The sequence below is a fragment of the Salvelinus namaycush genome, chromosome 41 (assembly GCF_016432855.1).
Source record: "Salvelinus namaycush isolate Seneca chromosome 41, SaNama_1.0, whole genome shotgun sequence".
Taxonomy (NCBI): Eukaryota; Metazoa; Chordata; class Actinopteri; order Salmoniformes; family Salmonidae; genus Salvelinus; species Salvelinus namaycush.
In genome coordinates, this window is record NC_052347.1 from 9,044,904 (window position 1) to 9,066,309 (window position 21,406).

Consider the following 21,406-nt stretch of genomic DNA (forward strand, 5'->3'; position numbering starts at 1 on the left):
TGATGTTATGGCTGATTTCTTTTGATTTTAGCATGATGTCAAGCAAAGAGGTACTGAGTTTCAAGGTTGGCCTTGAAATACATCCACAGGTACACCTCCAATTGACTCAAATTATGTCACTTAGCCTATCAGAAGTTTCTAAAGCCATGACATAATTTTCTGGAATTTTCCAAGCTTTTGAAATGCACAGTCAACTTAGTGTATGTAAACTTCTGACCCACTGGAATTGTGATACAATGAATTCTAAGTGAAATAATCTGTCTGTAAACAATTGTTGGAAAAATTACTTGTGTCATGCACAAAGTAGATGTCCTAACCGGCTTACCAAAAGTAGTTTGTTAACAAGAAATTTGTGGAGTGGTTGACAAACGAGTTTTAATGACTCCTACCTAAGTGTATGTAAACTTCCAACTTCAACCGTATCAGTGATACCTTAGAGTTACCCTATTGTCTACCTGGTTGTATTTCCATATGTTCGTCAGACACACTGACTCCTAAATAGAGTCTATCTGTTTGAAGAGTCAGAAGAATCTGGTCCAGATCCCAGTGCTCCAGTGGCTGGTAAAAACACAAAGGTACTGATTTGTCGGACATAACACTTCATCAGTATCTATCTAACTGCAGAATGAAAATGACCTGAGGTCAACAAATACATTAGTTATTATGTAGTACCTTCTCAATTTATAACAGGAAACTTAAACTCACCTCAAAAGACAAAACAGTTTGACTATTTTGTAGTGGCTTTTTCATAGAGCCATTTGGTTCAGTTCTCTGTGTCTTTCTCAAAGACTCCACTGTGTTTTCTTCACAAGCTGTGTTATGTGAAGGGTGTGGCGATGTGGACTCAGTTGTTTTTTGTCTGTTTAGTGTGCCATGGCTGTGGTGCTCTGAGGTGTCCCCTTTCATCTCCACAGGAACGTTGCTGCATGGATGGCCTCCTGCCCGAGCTGCATTTCTAACAGAGTCATGGCTGCATATCTCATTTACCTTATTACCCATGGGACTGAGCTCCTGGAGTGTGCCCTGCTGGGCTAAATCAGTGGCTTGATAAACTCCATGGGGTTCAGTTGTAGGCTCTCTATGAGGGCAAAGGGTCTCCTCTGTCAAACACAGTTGTGGCAGTGCCATAGATATTAGAAGCTCCTGTTTGGGATACACACAGATACACACACAGTAACCTTGTCAAGGACTGGTCACCAATTGGTGTAAACTTGCTCGGCTAGCTATCTATTTCACGTTACCTCTATTTCAGAGTCCTCCAATGACAGACACTCTAGGCCCTCTGTGTGTTTAGGAAGAAGGGCTACTGGTCGCCGAAAGATGGATATGTCTTCTTCATTTTCAGACTGGAGAGTAAGATTAGACAAATTTCAGCTAACGTTTGATACATTTATCTAGATTTACTTTGGCAAACACAATTCAAACTCTTGTAGAACAGCAAGTAAGTAGCAAAGCTCATACAAATTAAGGGTTTTTCATAGGGCTAGCTAGCTAACGTTGTCTTACTGCTGCACTTCTTGTTAGCTAGCTAACGTTAGCTAAGTGCAGTAATCAAACTCACTGATGAAGAATCCGAATCAATGGACGGAATATGGGGTTTGAAGCTGTCAAAAAGAGCATTCCAACGCGTTGAAGGATCCGTGTCCATATTGATATAAACTAATGCATCTATAATCATCAAGATAGACCACTCTTATGTGAAAGCAGTAGCAGTCGGCTACACTAAGTTAGCTAAAGTTAAATAGCTGCTAACAACAACTAGCAAACTGTTGGTTACCATAACAACTGAACTATGAGAGATAGCGCATATAAATTATGGAGGAGCACGTGTTGCAGTGCAGAAGAGATGGGGCCTGGGGAAAGATGGTCAACATGAACATGTCAACATCTTAACTGCGAGTTAAGTAATGTATGAACCGTTCAAGTTCTGCGGTCTATGAATCCTGCAGTAAAAGCTGTATTGGAAATGTGCTGCTGTAAAATTGCTTCTGCCCACTTCTTCAAAATGAAAACGTTATAGTGTCGTTATATGTAGGCCCTGGAGGTTTACTTCTCCCTCTGCTTAGAGTTCTGGACCATTATGGTACAGGAGGAAGTGTTTGCCTTGTGTACACACATGGTCCATCTGGCCCCTCAATAGCTGGGCCTCTGCACCTTTAATTGGTAAAGGCTGCTATTGTTTACCTAGGGCCTATATCTATATTTGGTCGTGTGACCAATTCCTTGTTGAGCAAATCTGTCTCTTAAATATTTATTCAGAGGACAAAAACAAACATGACTTGTGTTTATTCAAAGGAGGAGTTTAATAGTCACCCATTCAAAAGTGGACTGCTTTGAAACATGTCCTAAAAGCTAAATGTACTGTACACTGTGCATTCTAGTAGGCTTACTTGCAATTTTTTTGTGCAATGATTTAATGAACATTTCATGAAATCTGAAACTAACTAAAAGTGTATGATGCAAAAGCTACATACTTGCAACATGTAAGGCCTAATTACCACGGTAGCAAAAATATTTTGTTACATTACATATTTTGAGAAATAATTAATATAGGCTAAATCATTGAATGTACAGGGAAACTTGTAGGCTAATAACAATTATTTTGAAATGATTGTCTTCCAAATGTCTGGCGTCTTTGACCCCTTCAGCAGTTGTTGAAATGTTCGTTGCTGATATCCCTCAGGTCATGGCCAACCAAGCCTGGAGGGCTGTTGCATGTTATATTGTTGTAGATGGTGACAACAGTGTGGGGTTCCTCTCCCTCAGCCATGGTTTCCACTTGCCGGGGCACCGTCTGTGGTCTCCTCAAGCTGTAGTCTCTAAGGGGAAGGACACTGCAGTCACACTTCCAACGGTTCCCCGTCAGCCACAGTTGGTGTAGGGTATCTGGGATATCTGGTGGAATGCTGCTAAGAGCGTTATCTTTCAGGTTTAGATAGCGTAGCCTGGGCAGCAGCTGCATGGTACCATTGTGCAGGATCTCCAGCCTGTTAGCTGAGAGGTCCAGCCACGAGAGATGCTTCAAGGGCATGAGGCTCTCAGAGGGAAGTTGACGGAACAGGTTGCTGGACAGCAGCAGATAGTCCAGGTTCTTCAGGCCGTAGAAGGTGTGGGAGGTTAGGACCTCGAGCTTGTTGAATCTCAGGTCTAGTTGTTGTAGGCCCAAGAGTTCCACGAAGCTCTGGCGCTCCACCACAGAGATGTTGTTGTTTTGAAGAAAGAGTCGTCGCAGACCCGATAGTCCAATGAAAGCTTGGGTCGTGACCCTGGTCAGACAGCCCTTATCCAGGTGAAGACTGTGGAGCTTGGAGAGACCTTTGAACACTTGGTCTGGAAGACTGCGGAAACAGCTGCCAGACAGGTTAATGACAGCCAGGTGAGAGAGGCCCATGAAGGTGCCCATCCGGGCCTCCTGCACCTGGTTGTGCTCCAGTTCCAGAACCTCCAGGTGCCCAAGCCCCTCAAAGATCCTGTCCCCCAAGGCATGGATCCGGTTGTAGCTCAGACGCAGTTCTTCAAGGTACTGCAAGTCACGGAAAGTCCTGGGCCTTAGTCCACTGATGGAGTTGTTGGAGAGCCGCAGCACATGGAGGCTGTGAAGACCAAGGAAAGTCTCATCGTGGAGCGCTGATAGTTTATTGTTTGTGAGATCCAGCCATCTGAGGGACTTCATACCCACAAAGGCTCTGGGTACCACCGTCACTATCTGATTCTGAGCCAGGTAAAGCTTTTGCAGTTTGGGGAGCTTCATGAACACATTAGCCTTAATGACCTTCAGGTAATTTCCGGTGAGGTCCAACTCCTTCAGCTCGGTAAGACCTTGGAAGAGTTGTGGCTGTAAGTAAGCCAGCCTATTCCCAGCAAGAACCAGCTCCCTCAGGCCATGCAGGTCATGGAACCCAGTCTCAGGCAACACTGCTAATGAGTTCCACCCCAAGTTGAGAAGCCACATATGTGGGAGACCAGCAAACAGCTTCTCCTCAATGCGGGACAGTTGGTTGTTATGGAGACTAAGCGAGGCGAGGTTAGGCGTGTTCTGGAAGATAGTGCCCGGCAACGAACGGATGCGGTTGCGCTCCAGGTGGATGTGAGCTAGCGACTTAAGCCCTCTGAACACCTGGGAGTCAAGGGACACCAGCTGACCGCTCTGTAGATTCAGAAAATCCAAGTTGCTGAGATCCTTGAAGGCGGTGGCAGGCAGAGTGGTGAACAGGTTTCCATCCAGCCAGAGGGAGCGAGTGGAGACAGGCACGTCAGAGGGGGCCTGGGTGTAGTTGCGTGCGCTGCAGTAGACATTGAGCTCTAGACTGTAGTCGTCATGCAGACAGGTGCAGCCCTTGGAACAAGGAATGGGCTCCTCAGTAGGTTTCTCTCCCCCTGTGTCAGGGTCTGGCAACACCAGTGATGTCCCCAGTACCCACAACACCAGTAGCACAATGGTGTGCATAACAGCTGTGGGTAGAGAGCAGAGGAAGTAAGCTCAATGTTGGTGCTCCTTATCTAAAACTACTTAATATGCTTATTCTCTTTGTAATTAACATGTACTTTCTCACATTTTAAGTCCTCCCTGAAAGCCAATCAATTAACATATGTACTCAGATTTTACGTGAACCAACTTAAGATCAATAGTATAGGCAATGCCTAGGCCTATTTCCAATATCATTATAATTAATTTTTTTACTGCAAACATTCATTACTAAAATATGCAAAGCTACTATAAAGTGTACATGAATTTCTATTATGTGTCATTTTAAAAGATGAAAGTTCAATGAATCAGAATAGTTTACCTTACCTTATATTTCAGCGATTTTGACTGAGGTAGACCGACAGACAGCCACCCACTAAACGAAGGACGTGTGTATTTGTGTTTGGAATGGAAAACCTGCCTAGTCTTTCTAGAAAAAGTCAGACCCACTGAACTCTCAGAATTAACCTGTTCATACCCTATGACCAGCATCATCATCAGTCTTTCAATGAGACTATGGTCTTATCTCTCTCAAATATATTTTTTATACGTATACAAACCTATCAGTATCTTTATAAGTATATTTTGAGTGAACATTCTTAACTATTTGATGTTCAAGAATATAATAAACAAAATGCATTGTTTCCCCCATGACCTCAGTTACCTCTTATCTCTCTATTGGTTCTTACTACATAACATCATTAATACCGCAAAAATTAATATTATATGAATGTCTACTGTACATATGGTCTGGTGGTCTGACTTTCAAGTAGCCTTTTGCTGTTTACTAAAGCCAGGGTCAGATTCTGACTGATACAGACAGCATGGCTGAGAGATAAGACAAACCTGGTGCAATAAACCTGTACTGGCTGAAAAGTAGCAATGGCATTTTGAAATGTACAGTTGAAGTCGGAAGTTTACATACACCTTCGCCTAATACATTTAAACTCAGTTTTTCACAATTCCTGACATTTAATCCTAGTAAAAGTTCCCTGTCTTAGGTCTGTTAGGATCACCACTTTATTTAAAAATGTGAAATGTCAGAATAATAGTAGAGAGAATGATTTATTTCAGCTTTAATTTCTTTCATCACATTCCCAGTGGGTCAGAAGTTTACATACACTCAATTAGTATTTGGTAGCATTGCCTTTAAATTGTTTAACTTGGGTCAAACATTTCGGGTAGCCTTCCACAAGCTTCCGACAATAAGTTGGGTGAATTTTGGCCCATTCCTCCTGACAGAGCTGGTGTAACTGAGTCAGGTTTGTAGGCCTCCTTGCTTGCACACGCTTTTTCAGTTCTGCCCACAAATTCTCTATAGGATTGAGGTCAGGGCTTTGTGATGGCCACTCCAATACCTTGACTTTGTTGTCCTTAAGCCCTTTTGTCACAACTTTGGAAGTATGCTTGGGGTAATTGTCCATTTGGAAGACCCATTTGCGAGCAAGCTTTAACTTCCTGACTGATGTCTTGAGATGTTGCTTCAATATATCCACATAATTTTCCATCCTCATGATGCCATCTATTTTGTTTAAGTGCACCAGTCCCTCCTGCAGCAAAGCACCCCCACAACATGATACTGCCATCCCCGTGCTTCACGGTTGGGATGGTATTCTTCGGCTTGCAAGCCTCCCCCTTTTTCCTCCAAACATAACGATGTTCATTATGGCCAAACAGTTCTATTTTTGTTTCATGAGACCAGAGGACATTTCTCCAAAAAGTACGATCTTTGTCCCCATGTGCAGTTGCAAACTGTAGTCTGGATTTTTTTATGGCAGTTTTGGAGCAGTGGCTTCTTCCTTGCTGAGCTGCATTTCAGGTTATGTCAATATAGAACTAGTTTTACTGTGGATATAGTACGTGTTTCCTCCAGCATCTTCACAAGGTCCTTTGCTGTATTCTGGGATTGATTTGCACTTTTCACACCAAAGTACACTCATCTCTAGGAGACTGAACGCGTCTCCTTCCTGAACGGTATGACGGCTGCGTTGTCCCATGGTGTTTATACTTGCGTACTATTGTTGGTACAGATGAACGTGGTACCTTCAGGCGTTTGGAAATTGCTCCAAAGGATGAACCAGACTTGTGGAGGTCTGCAATTTTTTTCAGAAGATTTTGCTAACTTCTTTTGATTTTCCCATGATGTCAAGCAAAGATTTTGAAGGTTGATGATGATGATGTCAATTAGCCTATCAGAAGCTTCTAAAGCCATGACATAATTTTCTGGAATTTTCCAAGCTGTTTAAATGCACAGTCAACTTTGTGTATTTTAACTTCTGACCCACTGGAATTGTGATACAGTGAACTATAAGTGAAATAATCTGTCTGTAAACAATTGTTGGGAAAATGACTTGTGTCATGCACAAAGTAGATGTCCTAACCGACTTGCCAAAACTACAGTTTGTTAACAAGAAATTTGTGGAGTGGTTGACAAACGAGTTTTAATGACTCCAACCTAAGTGTATGTAAACTTCTGACTTCAACTGTATTACAAAAAGAGATTCAGGTTTGTACTTGCAATGTGCGTAAAAGCTCAGTATTATGTGTTGTTAGATCTTTTATTGTCAGAATGTTGTCTTGATATCAGTGCACTGTAGCTAATCATTATCCCAGGTATAGGGAAATGTAGTTGTTTCTTATCTCATAGCACACACATTGACCAGCAAACAGACTCTGATGTTAAACTTGGGTTGACTTTCACTTTATCCTCTTTCTCTGTAGCTTGGTTTCGTGAACTTACTGGACTACCCAGAACCAGACGTGTGCCTAAGGACGTCCAAATTCAATAAAATCTAACAGAAAACGTGACCATTGGCTGGACAATCCTGGACTTTGAGAGACTGGCGGTTAAGAAAAGACATGGGTATGTTGTGTAATGCCTTCTCCAATACTGGCAGGCATTAAATGACATTGTTTTGTCACACTGAACATTTTAGTCGCTAAATGATATCCTAAACCTAGACTTAAGTAGGTATATCAGGGTTTTAAGACACAAAGTCATACTTTTGACACAGAACTGTCACCTTAGTTCTCTGTTTAGCTCAACAAGTTTCTCCTTTCACAATGTGATTGTTTCATGATAGTGAACAACATGAGACTTGCCTGAAAGGTGCTAGAAAGATTAAGCATCCCTAATATTTAAGCAGTGTTTAATTTTTATAATTGGTGGTGCTATTCACTTCTTTCACCACTAGAGAACACTGCTGCTCTGTTATCTAGGCATATGAGACACGTTGAAGGAACCCGAAAGCTCACTTTCTCTGAAAGAAAAGACCCTTCAGCATACAAGCCAGTTATCCCAATCTGTTTGCTGGTGTTTACATGTTTTGAGATATTGTTTTACTTTGAATTAGTCCAACAAGTTAGCCACCTTACCACATACACTCTGTCATGGCAGTGTTTCATTCAAGTTGGATTCAGAACTTCCATTTCTGCTCTAGCAGAGGAGGCCCTTGTTTGCTACAGCATGGTGTCAAATTAAAATAATATGGAAGAACATTGTTGAGTTTTATGCTGTTAGAATGATTAATGAGCCATCGCAAAAAGATATACCAGCTTATTTACTTATCCTATTTTTAAGAAATGAAGGGAATGGGTCTCATGAAGGAGTGTAAATCCCTGTACCGGAGGGAAATAGTGTGTCAATAGTGTGTCAGTTAACAATTCCTGCTCCCCAGACAAACACCTGTAATTGGCTCACTCCCCTGCACTCAACCAGCAGAAAGGTTCCCTTCCCAGGTCTGTCAGCACCGGGAGAACAGGAGGCTTCATGGTGAGTGACAGAGCCCCAGTTGCAGTGGCAGTGAATGTAGAGCAATGTCTTGGGCTCTGCTGGGAGTCAGTGTTTATATACAGGAGGAATAGATAAACTCCTCAGTCACATAACTAGCAGTGGAAAAGTTGAGAACTTCCTCAGCAGTGGTGAACAGACCTGAAGGGCACCGTGTCAGTGTGTGTTGGAGAATCCGTGCTGATAGCTACAATACCGCATCTTCCTTATATTTTTGTTATTCCTTCTGCTGCTCATGACTGTCTGTCAGAGAATTAATGCCTAGAGGGGCAAGTGCACTCTACTGCCTTCCAAATTCTATCCCAACAGTAGAGAATACTGCCTACCTCGATTAGGCTAACTGTTGTGTAATCGTGCAGGCTGACACTGTTTTGATTGCTGGTTATGGTGCAAAGCTATGTTATATTTTACGATAATAGAGAAAATAATATTCTTGCCAGTTGCACAGACTTGTTTTTTACAGCTGGCTTATTATACAGTTTGTAGGCTAACTAAATACATTATATGTGGGGTTTGTGTATAGTGCAGGGCTGTCGAAGGTAGCCCTGCACAAGTCCCTTAAGATCACATGCAACAGCCATATTGTATGAAATCTAGCATGTCGTCTTCCCTGGGATAACATATGCTGCTGCCATATTGGATTCTCCAGATGTAGGGAGCAGATAATAGGTATAATTTCATAAAAGAACATTACCATTCCTCTGGGTACTTTTGCATGAATATTGCAAGAGATGACATCAAACCCAATCCACTGACAAGTGAGAGGGGGCATAGAAGTTTAAAGTCATTTCCTTTCTCTTTATACAGGCTATGTATGTAGAGGGGCTAGAGTCAAGGAATGTGTTGTAAAAATTGGTTTGCAGTAGATTGTAGCCTACAACTACACAGGTGAAGTGGAACAAGCTTATTTCTATTTCACAGTGATAGAACAGTAGTGAATAAAAGTTAGGTTAGCGGAGCCGTGGGAGACATAGGGTAAGAAGAGTTTACCTCAAGGTAATATGAAATAACCATGGAACTTTTTCATTATTTCAGGGATTAATTGTATTATCGTGTTACAAAAAAGTATTTTAATCGACTCAGAACATGAAATAATCCCCTCGAGAGATGTATTATTACTCTCCAAGACAAGATTCTTCTGCCCTCAAGATAAGACTAATCTTCCCTGAAGATGTAAGATTATTCACTTGAAAAGGATGTTCCTGTAAAATTGAAAATGATGCCCCAACCTGTCTCAAAATGGAGAGGAACTGTCAGAAAGGGCCATGATCCCCATCTGAATCAAAGGTAAAGAATAATGAAGCTGTAGCACAGAAAATACTTTGTAGGAATGAACTAACCTGTATGATTTTAAATGCTTGAATCAGAAAACATTACTTTGACCCACTGGTCTGCTGTTGAGATGAGTCCATATCACACGCCATCTGTTGGGTACATCCTACTAGGCCTATAGGCATTAGATGAAACCTGCAGGCCTCAATCTCAAACAAATGGACTTATTGGCACCAATGTTCTCTCTAATGTTTTGGGGCACTGAGAAAATTTTAGGTCTTGTGAGTGGAAACTTGAACCTTGTGAGAATTTTATGCAAATTCCGGCACTGATATTCAGTGAACACTGAGGCTGTACCCTATTGTGGCTATTTGAGCATAATGTAGGCCTACCAACAAAACCAATGGAGCAAATCATATAACATTTTTACATGGAAATAGCTTTTGATTTCTATGATATAGCTTACATTAGCCTATATTTGGTGTTCAATGCAGGCCTACATTGTATGACACTTTTAATAACATTTTTACATTCTGAAGGGCTTGACATTGATTTTTTACTAGGGTCTGTTCTGTAACACCGTGGGCCAAATAGGTGACTGTAAATTGCATTGTATTGTATGATGCAAGAAATCACTTTACAAAATAACAGTGATTATTATTACCATACAGAGAATTAGACAATGTAGGCTACCTCTCTGCCTATCGGCTTATTTGCAAATTCAAGCCTGCGTCAAAATACATCACTGCCCCTTTAATTAAGACGTAAGCTTTTTGCCTGACTGGCTTTTCAAAGACTACTTGAAATGTAGCCTCTTGTAGGAAGCAGTAACTCCCCAAGGCTGACCTATACTTATCTATAACTGGGCTAATAACTCGCTAACTAGCAAAGAATATCAACAAATGTGCACATGCGCGGCTCTGATCTGAAAAGGGCATTCAATCGCGGGTGATTGCAAGACCGCTCGTGGCCTACCCCCGCCAATAGAATTCTACTCCTTTGCGCTCTGGCTCTGCCTACAACAAAATCAAAGACTAAATCTTGCAAAGTTAGATTTGTTTTGCTGATATAATGTTGATTCGATCACTGTTGATAAAACGTTTACTGGAGACAGGAGATCAAGTGGAGACATAGGACGAGGTGGATAATTATATAATAAGGCCGTTTTATTCAAGTGTAAAGATATCAGGCAAAAGCGTGCACGGCCCCTTTCTGTCTGATTCTTATGGAATCGTCGGAGAAGAGAGCGCTCTTAACAGTACATTCAGATTATATAGGCAACTAGCAAAGTAGGTTGATCTTGTCGTCTGGCCTTCCGATTGGTCGATCTGGGTCGTGGGTTGTCCTGTCCGGGCCTGATGTCGACATTCCATTGGCTCTTCCCACAGTCCTTTGTCTTGTGCTCCAACCTTGAGTTGTGTGTGTCTGTGATTGTCATGGGGGAGGGGAGTTGTGTGTGTCGATGGTTGTCGTCTAATGAGACCAGCATATGTCCAAGAGAAAGAGGGGGTGTGTGCATGTTGTGTCAAATATAGCTAATGTTGAGAAGTTGTTAAAACAAGTTACCAATATCTAATACAATTTCTTACATCACAGAAAAAAACATTGATCTATATAGTCTAATCTAATGGGTGCGAACTCAGTGAAGATCAATCTCTTGCGTCTCTGTGCGGCCTGGCATTTCTTCTGCACAGCAGTCCTGGAGGAGGTGCGCAGTTTAAAGGGAACATTGATTGGCACTAATTAATTCCATCTAACTGGATGGAGGCAATTTTTCACAATTAATAAGAACAGAGGCCTTCCTTCCTGATACACAATCAAATTGACTCCCGGTTTTCGGTATGAAAACGTCTGACAGAGACCTATCCATTCAAGAGCTCTGAAATGTCCAGCTGTGTGAGCCAAAGCCATTTGAAACATTAGTGACTGGAATCATGTCATTCAGCCTCATGCTCGGCTTGGGAGGTAGATTATGGTGCGATGAGAATGATTGTGACTAGGTATGGTCTCATTTATTTATGATTTATTTTTGTTGGTACCACGCCAAGCTGATTGCTGGTCAGATCAGAAAGGAGATCCACACAACCCTATTCAATTAGGAACCCAATTCATTTGGGAATTGAATTGGTCAAATGTAGCCCACTTTGAATCCATGTAAGCCTTAGCTAATACATTTCTCACATACACTTTCATATCCCTGGATGATTTTTAACCCTCGTCACATGCTGTAACCTGTGCCTCTGACCATTATGCAATCAATCAAGCGTTGATGGAGGCATGATTCAGAGAGCAACAAAGAACCCAAATCTGAGGGGTGATCTTTTTACATTGATGCTGATTGGTGTGTGGTCTGTCTGATTGTTAGAGAAAAAAAATAAATCTGCCTTTCATATAAGGTTTCAAACCCTCTAACGGTTTCCTAGGCATTCATTCACCCCAAACCTGTCCACACAATGCAAACTCAACCAATGCATGATGGGAGATAGGCCTATCTGTACAAAGCATTGAGGGTTGGTATTGAAATGTGTTTTTATAAGTAGGCTAGACTGATTGAAATGTTCATTAGCACATTAGCAGCTGAGTTGATCTTTAAGCCTCATATCGGAACCCCCCAGACCCACTAGTCAGGATAATACTCAGAATGTCTGTTGAATACAGGAGGCATCGTTGCTCTCTGCTTGTTGGGTGCATAAAACACAAAATGTTATGCTTAGATACGCAGACCAATTAGACTGTAAAATTGCAAGACCAATTGATGTCCTTTTATTCAATAGTGTCCTATGCTCATAGGCCATAATGTAATTGTGGACAAGCTGTGTTCTATGTTAAATGGACATATGTTATAGCGCTGCTGGGTATGATACATGGGTTGGCAAGCAAGGTATGTGTCTCAGGGCTAGTTGGGATATGCAAAAAACACATTTCACACTCGTACAGGTTACCCACCTGTACATGTAGTGAAACAGGCCAAATATAAGCAACCTCTATTTGGCCTTTGATAATAGTCCATTAGAGAGTCATTCGTCTTGTGAGAATCTAGCCTCTAATAGCCCTTAATAACAGTGTTCATATCTTACCTCTGTCATGGTGCTGCAGAGTTAATGGAAAAACCTTTTACATTATAGCACATTTTTGTTCCATTGAGCCATCTCCCATTTAATATAATAATACTATATAGTATAATACTACCGTATATAATATACATAATATAATTATGTCATTTAGCAGGCACTTTTATCCAAAGTGACTTAGTCATGTATGCATACATTTTACATATGGGTGGTCCCGGGAATCGAACCCAAAATTCTGACATTGCAATTTTTTATTTTTTTTATTTAACCTTTTATTTAACCAGGTAGGCCAATTGAGAACAAGTTCTCATTTACAACTGCGACCTGGCCAAGATAAAGCAAAGCAGTGCGACAAAAACAACAACACAGAGTTACACATAAACAAACGTACAGTCAATAACACAAAAGAAAAGAAAAATAGAAAACTCTATTTACAGTGTGTGCAGATGTAGAAGAGTAGGGAGGTAAGGCCCTAGAGGCGAAAATAATTACAATTTAGCATTAATACTGGAGTGATAGATGTGCAGATGATGATGTGCAAGTAGAGATACTGGGGTGCAAAAGAGCAAGAGGGTAAGTAATAATATGGGGCATTAGGTACAGTAATCGGTAAGCTGCTCAGACAGCTGATGCTTAAAGTTGGAGAGGGAGATATAAGACTCCAGCTTCAGAGATTTTTGCAATTCGTTCCTGTCATTGGCAGCAGAGAACTGAAAGGAAAGGCAGCCAACGGAAGTGTTGGCTTTGGGGATGACCAGTGTAATATACCTGCTGGAGCGCGTGCTACGGGTGGGTGTTGCTATGGTGACCAGTGAGCTGAGATAAGGCGGGGCTTTACCTAGCAAAAACGTATAGATGACCTGGAGCCACTGGGTTTGGTGACGGATATGTAGTGAGGGCCAGCCAACGAGAGCATACAGGTCGCAGTGGTGGGTAGTATACGAGGCTTTCGTGATCAAACGGATGGCACTGTGAATAACTACATCCAGTTTGCTGAGTAGAGTGTTGGAGGCTATTTTGTAAATGACATCGCCGAAGTCAAGCATCGGTAGGATAGTCAGTTTTACGAGGGTATGTTTGGCGGAATGAGTGAAGGAGGCTTTGTCGCGAATAGGAAGCCGATTCTAGATTTAATTTGGGATTGAAGATGCTTAATGTGAGTCTGGAAGGAGAGTTTACAGTCTAACCAGACACCTAGGTATTTGTAGTTGTCCACATATTCTAGGTCAGAACCGTCCAGAGTAGTGACGCTTGTCGGGCAGGAGGGTGCGGGCAGCAATCGGTTGAAGAGCATACACTTCGTTTTACTAGCATTTAAAAGCAGTTGGAGGCCACGGAAGGAGTGTTGTATGGCGTTGAAGCTCGTTTGGAGGTTTGCTAGCACAGTGTCCAAAGAAGGGCCAGATGTATACAGAATGGTGTCGTCTGCGTAGAGGTGGATCAGAGAATCACCTGCAGCAAGAGCGACATCATTGATATGTACAGAGAAAAGAGTCGGCCCGAGAATTGAACCCTGTGGCGCCCCCATAGAGACTGCCAGAGGTTCAGAACAACAGGCCCTCCAATTTGACACACTGAACTCTATCTGAGAAGTAGTTGGTGAACCAGGCGAGGCAGTCATTTGAGAAGCCAAGGCTATTGAGTCTGCCGATAAAAATGTGGTGATTGACAGAGTCGAAAGCCTTGGCCAGGTCGATGAAGACGGCTGCACAGTACTGTCTCTTGTCGATGGCGGTTATGATATCGTTTAGGACCTTGAACGTGGCTGAGGTGCACCCATGACCAGCTAGTAAACCAGATTACATAGTGGAGAAGGTAAGGTGGGATTCGAAATGGTCGGGGATCTGTTTATTAACTTGGCTTTCGAAGATTTTAGAAAGGCAGGGCAGGATGGATATAGGTCTGTAACAGTTTGGGTCTAGAGTGTCTCTCCCTTTGAAGAGGGGAATCACCGCGGCAGCTTTCCAATCTTTGGGGATCTCAGACGATACAAAAGAGAGGTTGAATAGGCTAGTAATAGGGGTTACAACAATTTTGGCGGATAATTTTAGAAAGAAAGGGTCCAGATTGTCTAGCCCAGCTGGTTTGTAGGGATCCAGATTTAGCAGTTCTTTCAGAACATCAGCTGTCTGGTTTTGGGGGAAGGAGAAGCGGGGGCGGGGGTTTTGGCAAGTTGCAGCAGGTGGTGCTGAAATGTTGGCCAGGGTAGGGGTAGCCAGGTGGAAAGCATGGCAAGCCGTGGAAAAATTCTTATTGAATTGATCAATAATCGTAGATTTATCAGTGGTGACAGTGTTTCCTATCCTCAGTGCAGTGGGCAGCTGGGAGGAGGTGCTCTTATTCTCCATGGACTTGACAGCGTCCCAAAACGTCTTGGAATGAGTGCTACAGGAAGCAAATTTCTGTTTGTTAAAGCTAGCCTTAGCGTTCCTAACTGACTGAGTATATTGTTCCTGACTTCCCTATGCTTCGCCATGCTCTACCAACTGAGCTACAGTGGACCTAATACATCCCACTTATTTACCTGATTAGGATGCTGCACAGGACAATGGGAGATAATTATTAGGAAAATGTAATATGCTGAAGAGTGAATTTGCCAAACTTCATATAGACAGACATTTTCCCATTTCAGACTAATTTACACACTTTCACACTTTATTAAGTAGACATGCTTGAGGTGCACCCTCATAGATACAACCAGCCACCATTTAGTTGATTGGCATCCACCCTCTGCTTACAACATATGACTGCAGTTTTCTCAACACAAGCCCCTGGTGTTACAGATTGAACTGCAACATGGAGTGTTACACTTCCCTTTCAGTCTCTGTTTTCAGATCCTTTTTTATTACATTATTTTGCTTCTTGATGAGATTAATTTGTCACAGCAATATTGAGTCCCCAGTAGGTTTTTCATGAGGACATATAAGTACACATAATAGCCTACAGTATGAATTTGCATACTGCCTATATTGAAAAAGGAGGGGGCATTCACATTTCCAAACTACCAGCGGCCCCTTAAAGCTCAGAGTTTCTAAGAGACCGGTGGAGCAGACAGAGCCCCATGGACACTGTTGCTGTTGGCAGGTCTAATGAAACCCTGGGTTGTGTGTATTACCATACGTAATGAGCTACGATTCTTCTGTGGGACCCATGACAGCCACTTCCCCTGTTGTCAGCCATTAAATCACCATGTGATAAGCAGCCAGTGCTGCTAGAGCTTTTACTCAGTTTGATAACCCTAGTCAACCCTTCCCCATTTCCAGATTCCAGAGCTGTACCACTGTCCCTTGTGAACACTAAGCATCCACATAAAACCTAACAGCTGTGTGTTTAACAGAACCTTGGAATTAAGTCTTTTATAGGCTGATAACAGCCTGACAGAGCAATAACACTACAGACTATATAGCTTCCCATCTTCTGTATATGGTGCAGTGGGCCTTTGGGGCATAAATGCTGTCAGACCATCCTGTTGGACTCATTTGTTGCATGATGTGCTATGAGCATGGGGGACACAGCACAGCAGTTGTGCCCAGCCCTGGGGACAGTCACAGCTAGGAGAGAGCCCTAGGGATACTTTCTCTCTCTTCCACATCAGCAACTTAAAGGATGCCCACCACATAGAAATCAAATCAAATCAAGGTTTATTTGTCACGTGCGCAGAATACAACAGGTGTAGACCTTACAGTGAAATGCTTACTTAAAGGCTCTAACCAACAGTGCAAAAAGGTATTAGGTGAACAATAGGTAAGTAAAGAAATAAAACAACAGTAAAAAGACCGTGAAAAATAACAGTAGCGAGGCTATATACAGTAGCGAGGCTATAACGGTAGCGAGGCTACATAAAGGCACCGGTTAGTCGGGCTGATTGAGGTAGTATGTACATGTAGATATGGTAAAAGTGACGATGCATATATGATAAACAGAGAGTAGCAGTAGCGTAAAAGAGGGGTTGGCGGGTGGTGGGTGGCAGGACACAATGCAAATAGCCCGGTTAGCCAATGTGCGGGGGCACTTGTTGGTCGGGCCAATTGAGGTAGTATGTACATTAATGTATAGTTAAAGTGACTATGCATATATGATAAACAGAGAGTAGCAGCAGTGTAAAAGAGGGGTTGGGGGGGGCACACAATGTAAATAGTCCAGGTAGCCATTTGGTTACCTGTTCAGGAGTCTTATGGCTTGGGGGTAAAAACAGTTGAGAAGCCTTTCTGTCCTAGACTTGGCACTCTGGTACCGCTTGCCATGCGGTAGTAGAGAGAACAGTCTTTGACTGGGGTGGCTGGGGTCTTTGACAATTTTTAGGGCCTTCCTCTGACACCGCCTGGTGTAGAGGTCCTGGATGGCAGGCAGCTTAGCCCCAGTGATGTACTGGGCTGTATGCACTACCCTCTGTAGTGCCCTACGGTCGGAGGCCGAGCAATTGCCGTACCAGGCAGTGATGCAACCAGTCAGGATGCTCTCGATGTTGCAGCTGTAAGAACCTTTTGAGGATCTCAGGACCCATGCCAAATGTTTTTAGTTTCCTGAGGGGGAATAGGCTTTGTCGTGCCCTCTTCACGACTGTCTTGGTGTGTTTGGACCATGTTAGTTTGTTGGTGATGTGGACACCAAGGAACTTGAAGCTCTCAACCTGCTCCACTACAGCCCAGTCGATGAGAATGGGTGCGTGCTCGGCCCTCCTTTTCCTGTAGTCCACAATCATCTCCTTAGTCTTGGTTACGTTGAGGGATAGGTTGTTATTCTGGCACCACCCGGCCAGGTCTCTGACTTCCTCCCTGTAGGCTGTCTCGTCATTGTCGGTGATCAGGCCTACCACTGTTGTGTCATCTGTAAACTTAATGATGGTGTTAGAGTCGTGCCTGGCCATGCAGTCGTGAGTGAACAGGGAGTACAGGAGGGAACTGAGCACGCACCCTCGATGCACTTATTGATAAAGCCAGTGACTGATGTGGTGTACTCCTCAATGCCATCGGAAGAATCCCGGAACATGTTCCAGTCTGTGATAGCAAAATCTGCTTCATCTGACCACTTTTTTATAGACCGAGTCACTGGTGCTTCCTGCTTTAATTTTTGCCACTAGGAGCGCAGCCTCTGGGTGAGCGTTTTCCTGTTTGCTTATTTCCTTATACAGCAGTCTTAGTGCCAGCATCCATCTGTGGTGGTAAATAAACAGCCACGAAAAGTATAGCTCTAGGCAAGTAGTGTGGTCTGCAATTTATCACACTATACTCTACTTCAGGCGAGCAAAATCTAGAGACTTCCTTAGGTTTTGTGCGCCAGCTGTTGTTTACAAATATGCACAGACCGCCCCCCCTCGTCTTACCGGAGTGTGCTGTTCTATCTTGCCGGTGCAGCGTATATCCCGCTAGCTGAATATCCATGTCATCATTCAGCCACGATTCCGTGAAACATAAGATATTACAGTTTTTGATGTCCTGTTGGTAGGATATTCGTGATCGTATTTCGTCTAATTTATTGTCCAATGATTGCACGTTGGCGAGTAATATTGATGGTAACGGCAGCTTTCCCACTCGCCTTCTGCGGATCCTTAACAAGGCACCCCGCTCTGTGTCCTCTGTACCTGCGTCTCTTCCTCTTGCAAATAACTTGGCCTTGTCGGGTGTTCGGAGAATGTCCTGTGCGTCCTGCTTGTTGAAGAAAAAATCTTTGTCTAATCCAAGGTGAGTGATCGCTGTCCTGATATCCAGAAGCTCTTTTTTTGCCGTAAGATACGGTTGCAGAAACATTATGTACAAAATAAGTTACAAATAACGCGGAAAAAAACACATAATAGCACAATTGGTTGGGCGCCCGTAAAACTGCTGCCATTTCTTCCGGCGCCATTTTATCCCCTCCCCCGAAGATACAAAGAGGACCTGTTTTTTTCCTTGCCACTTATTGCCGTGGTTGGATTTAGTTGAATTGTTTTCTTCTGTCCTTGCGCTGTCATAAAAGTGTGAAGAAAACAGTGCAGTTTCACCAGTAGAATGAAGACTTTGTGGAAGACACAGAAGAATCGGAAGAGTCGTGTCATGGCATTCAACAAGGAAGAGGCCTACATATGATGCATTTTTTATTTGTTCTTTCTTTTGCACTCTTTTGAGTTTAGTGCTTGTCGTTTGCTGCTGCTTTGTTGAGCAGCCACCATTGTGTCTAGGAAACCATACACAAAATGAATAATTTACCAAATATTTAGGATGAGGTCATCATTTCATGGAGTCTGTGAAGGAAGAAACCATAAAGTGGTAAGCTTGATTTTCACCAAGCCAAATGAATTTATTGTGTTAGAGGTTTCATGATGCTTGTATCTAAACCGAAGTAGATCATTTTAAGATGTTGAGCCAATCGGTTGAGTAAATTGAAACGTTTTCTTCCCAGACATAATGCAAGGTTGGGTAAGTTTTGCCAAGAGACCACTATTTGGACAAGCTATGTTTTTAAACTGTAATGTTCACATGAATTCTGATCATTTCCTGGGCTACACAATATCCTGAAACATGTGTAGATATCTTTGTTAGAAAGAATACTATATTTCCCTTGACTGAGTGATGCTAAATGTAAAAAATGGCTAAACTTACCCCAATCTCCCCTATGTCAATTTTGCTATAACTTCAAAGAACGAGTAATAGGAAATGGAAAACAGTTACAGCCTACACAGTGCTCTGAGACACAAGGAGTCTTATACAGACAGCAAAACCAATGTAAAACCATGGGGGGAAACTTATCCTGCTCTGAGAGTCCTCTCCGTTCTGTCAGTGTTGACTTTGAATGCCCCCATAACCCATTTACCCATTTCTCTCTCTTTTGTTATGCAACACCACCACTAGGTCAACAGTTAGGAGGTATTTTAGATTAGAATACCATCTAAGTGACTTTCGCTCCAACATCGTGTTAAGGAGAGCTGGTCTAAACCCTGGCATACAGTACCACCTCAGTCCTGCTGACAGTTAAAGACCACCCTCGCTTCCCTCCCGCCGCCCCTGCAGCGCTGTCACCCAGCTATAAATACCCCTTCTCAGCCCCCTTCCAGCCCTGGTGAGGAGAGCTCCAGGAAATGAGAGATGTGCGTTGGCTTTGTCTTGACATCTGGAAGGCACCGGAACTCAGCCGTTCGGATCGTTGTAACCACAGCAAATCAACGCAGCTGATGACCCAATTAGGACCCTTGAATCGGCCAATTAGCTGTATGGGAGAGGATGCATCCCTGACATCTCTTCCTGCTCTCAGACCCCAGGAGATGGGCAGTACATGGATTTCATTTGCAGCACTGGAAAGTAGAAACGCCCAATTAAATCATTCTTACTTCTGTGTTATGTTTCAAAGCGTAACACAGAAGTTGACCAGGACAAAAAGTAAAGTATGTGTTAATATCAATAATAAGCAGTTTGGGCACCACCTAGAATAGAGCATCTTATTTGCAGCTCCCTTTCTGATCTGGAAGTACCTTGGAATTATGTCAACACCTATACATCCTTAAAGAAATCTGCCAAAGAAGGCACAGACTCTGATCAGACTATTTCAGCGCTTGCTTACGCAGCAGGAAGATAAAAAAGTTATACCTGCCCAGAGGCTCCAAGCCTCATCATGGTCCATTCAGTGGTGGAACTTTGTTACGCTCTCCACATCTGACTTGAAAGACACTGGTTCACTGTTTCCTGTGGTGCTACTTTCTGGTGTAACACCCTTGAGGTGAGACTGATACATAGAGAGAGTAGCTCTCTTCCCCCTGTTCCACCCTCAGGCTGGTCTGGGTAGGGCTGTGATGTACTGTGCTGTGCTCTATCCCCAGTGGAGTATCTGCTTTGCAGGATGGGGCTTCCATACCTAACAGGGCCAGTAGTTTCATTCAACTTTACAGTAAAGGACTATTTCAGTGCAGTGGACAGCTGTTAGCAGATAATAATCCATTATGCAGATGTTGTTATGGCCACAAGTGATATAAGGTTTACGTCAGCAATGATTAGCCTATACCCTACATTTGTAAGTCAACGCGTTACTGATTTAAGATTGCAGTTTACTAAGGCTTTACATAGATTTTGATGCTTTACCATTTGCTATCTGTTTATGAACACTCAAGCATGGACCTTATGACAATGTTTAGCTTAGATTACTGGGGTTTTATGTGTGGAAACATTTCCACAAAATGTGTGATCTAGGCCTTTATTACTCATGAGTGGAGAAAACTACTGGTCAGCAGAGAGGACAAAATACTCCTCAGCTCCCCCAGGAGGATTATTTTATTTCTATTTTTAGAGGGCAGTTTGCTGTAGCAAACTGGATCAAATTAAGATCCTACGTCTATATAGTGTTTCTTTTAGTATCTGAAATTTGTTCTCCTGTCATCAAATATATGGAACACCCCCCCCCCCAAAAAATTAAAAGGCTATTCTGATAATAGTTACGGTACTAGGCTATAGTTTGAATGTTCAATGTGTGTCTGTGTTCTTTGTGCACTTTAGATGCTTGTCTCAGTTTGTAAATCTCTTCACACATTTTTGTTATAGGAGTGAGTCACTGAAAATATGACCTTTTTTTCACTTCAAAGAGGGAAATTAATTACCGGTAAAGATAAGAAGGTTTGGAAATTACTTTAGACTTTGAAATTACACAGGGTTCAGGGAACAATTTCCCTTCAAATATATTTTGAATGTAGGGTGGGCAGGGCAATTTAGAAAAAGTGTTTCATGAAATTGAATTTGGTCACAGGCAGTTTTCAGATACCTATGGTTGAAGTTGCCCTCTCATATTTACCAGTCTTGCTCAGTAATTCCAGGTTTCAGCTCTCTCCGAGTCTGTTATCACTACGAG

The 21,406-nt window shown here is 42.6% G+C and overlaps 1 protein-coding gene and 1 long non-coding RNA gene across 2 annotated transcripts in view; one reads left to right on the forward strand and one right to left on the reverse strand.

The window, feature by feature from the left end:
- Positions 1-2,279: 2,279 nt before the first annotated feature.
- Positions 2,280-4,923, reverse strand: LOC120034120 (insulin-like growth factor-binding protein complex acid labile subunit). Its single transcript, XM_038980560.1, has 2 exons — positions 4,793-4,923; positions 2,280-4,452 (listed from the first exon to the last, which is right to left on the reverse strand). Exon 2 carries the CDS (start codon positions 4,445-4,447, stop codon positions 2,645-2,647), a length of 1,803 nt encoding a protein of 600 aa, XP_038836488.1. The 5' UTR covers positions 4,448-4,452; positions 4,793-4,923; the 3' UTR covers positions 2,280-2,644.
- Positions 4,924-6,921: 1,998 nt separating this feature from the next.
- LOC120034186 overlaps positions 6,922-21,406 on the forward strand; it is a 45,055-nt gene continuing 30,570 nt past the window's right edge. The window contains exons 1-2 of the long non-coding RNA XR_005474018.1: positions 6,922-6,971; positions 7,187-7,328. This is a non-coding gene — a long non-coding RNA (uncharacterized LOC120034186). The remainder of the gene's footprint in view (positions 6,972-7,186; positions 7,329-21,406) is intronic.

Excerpts from the sequence above, each read along its gene's own strand:
- LOC120034120 (XM_038980560.1), bottom strand. The coding sequence starts at position 4,447 with ATGCACACCATTGTGCTACTGGTGTTGTGGGTACTGGGGACATCACTG.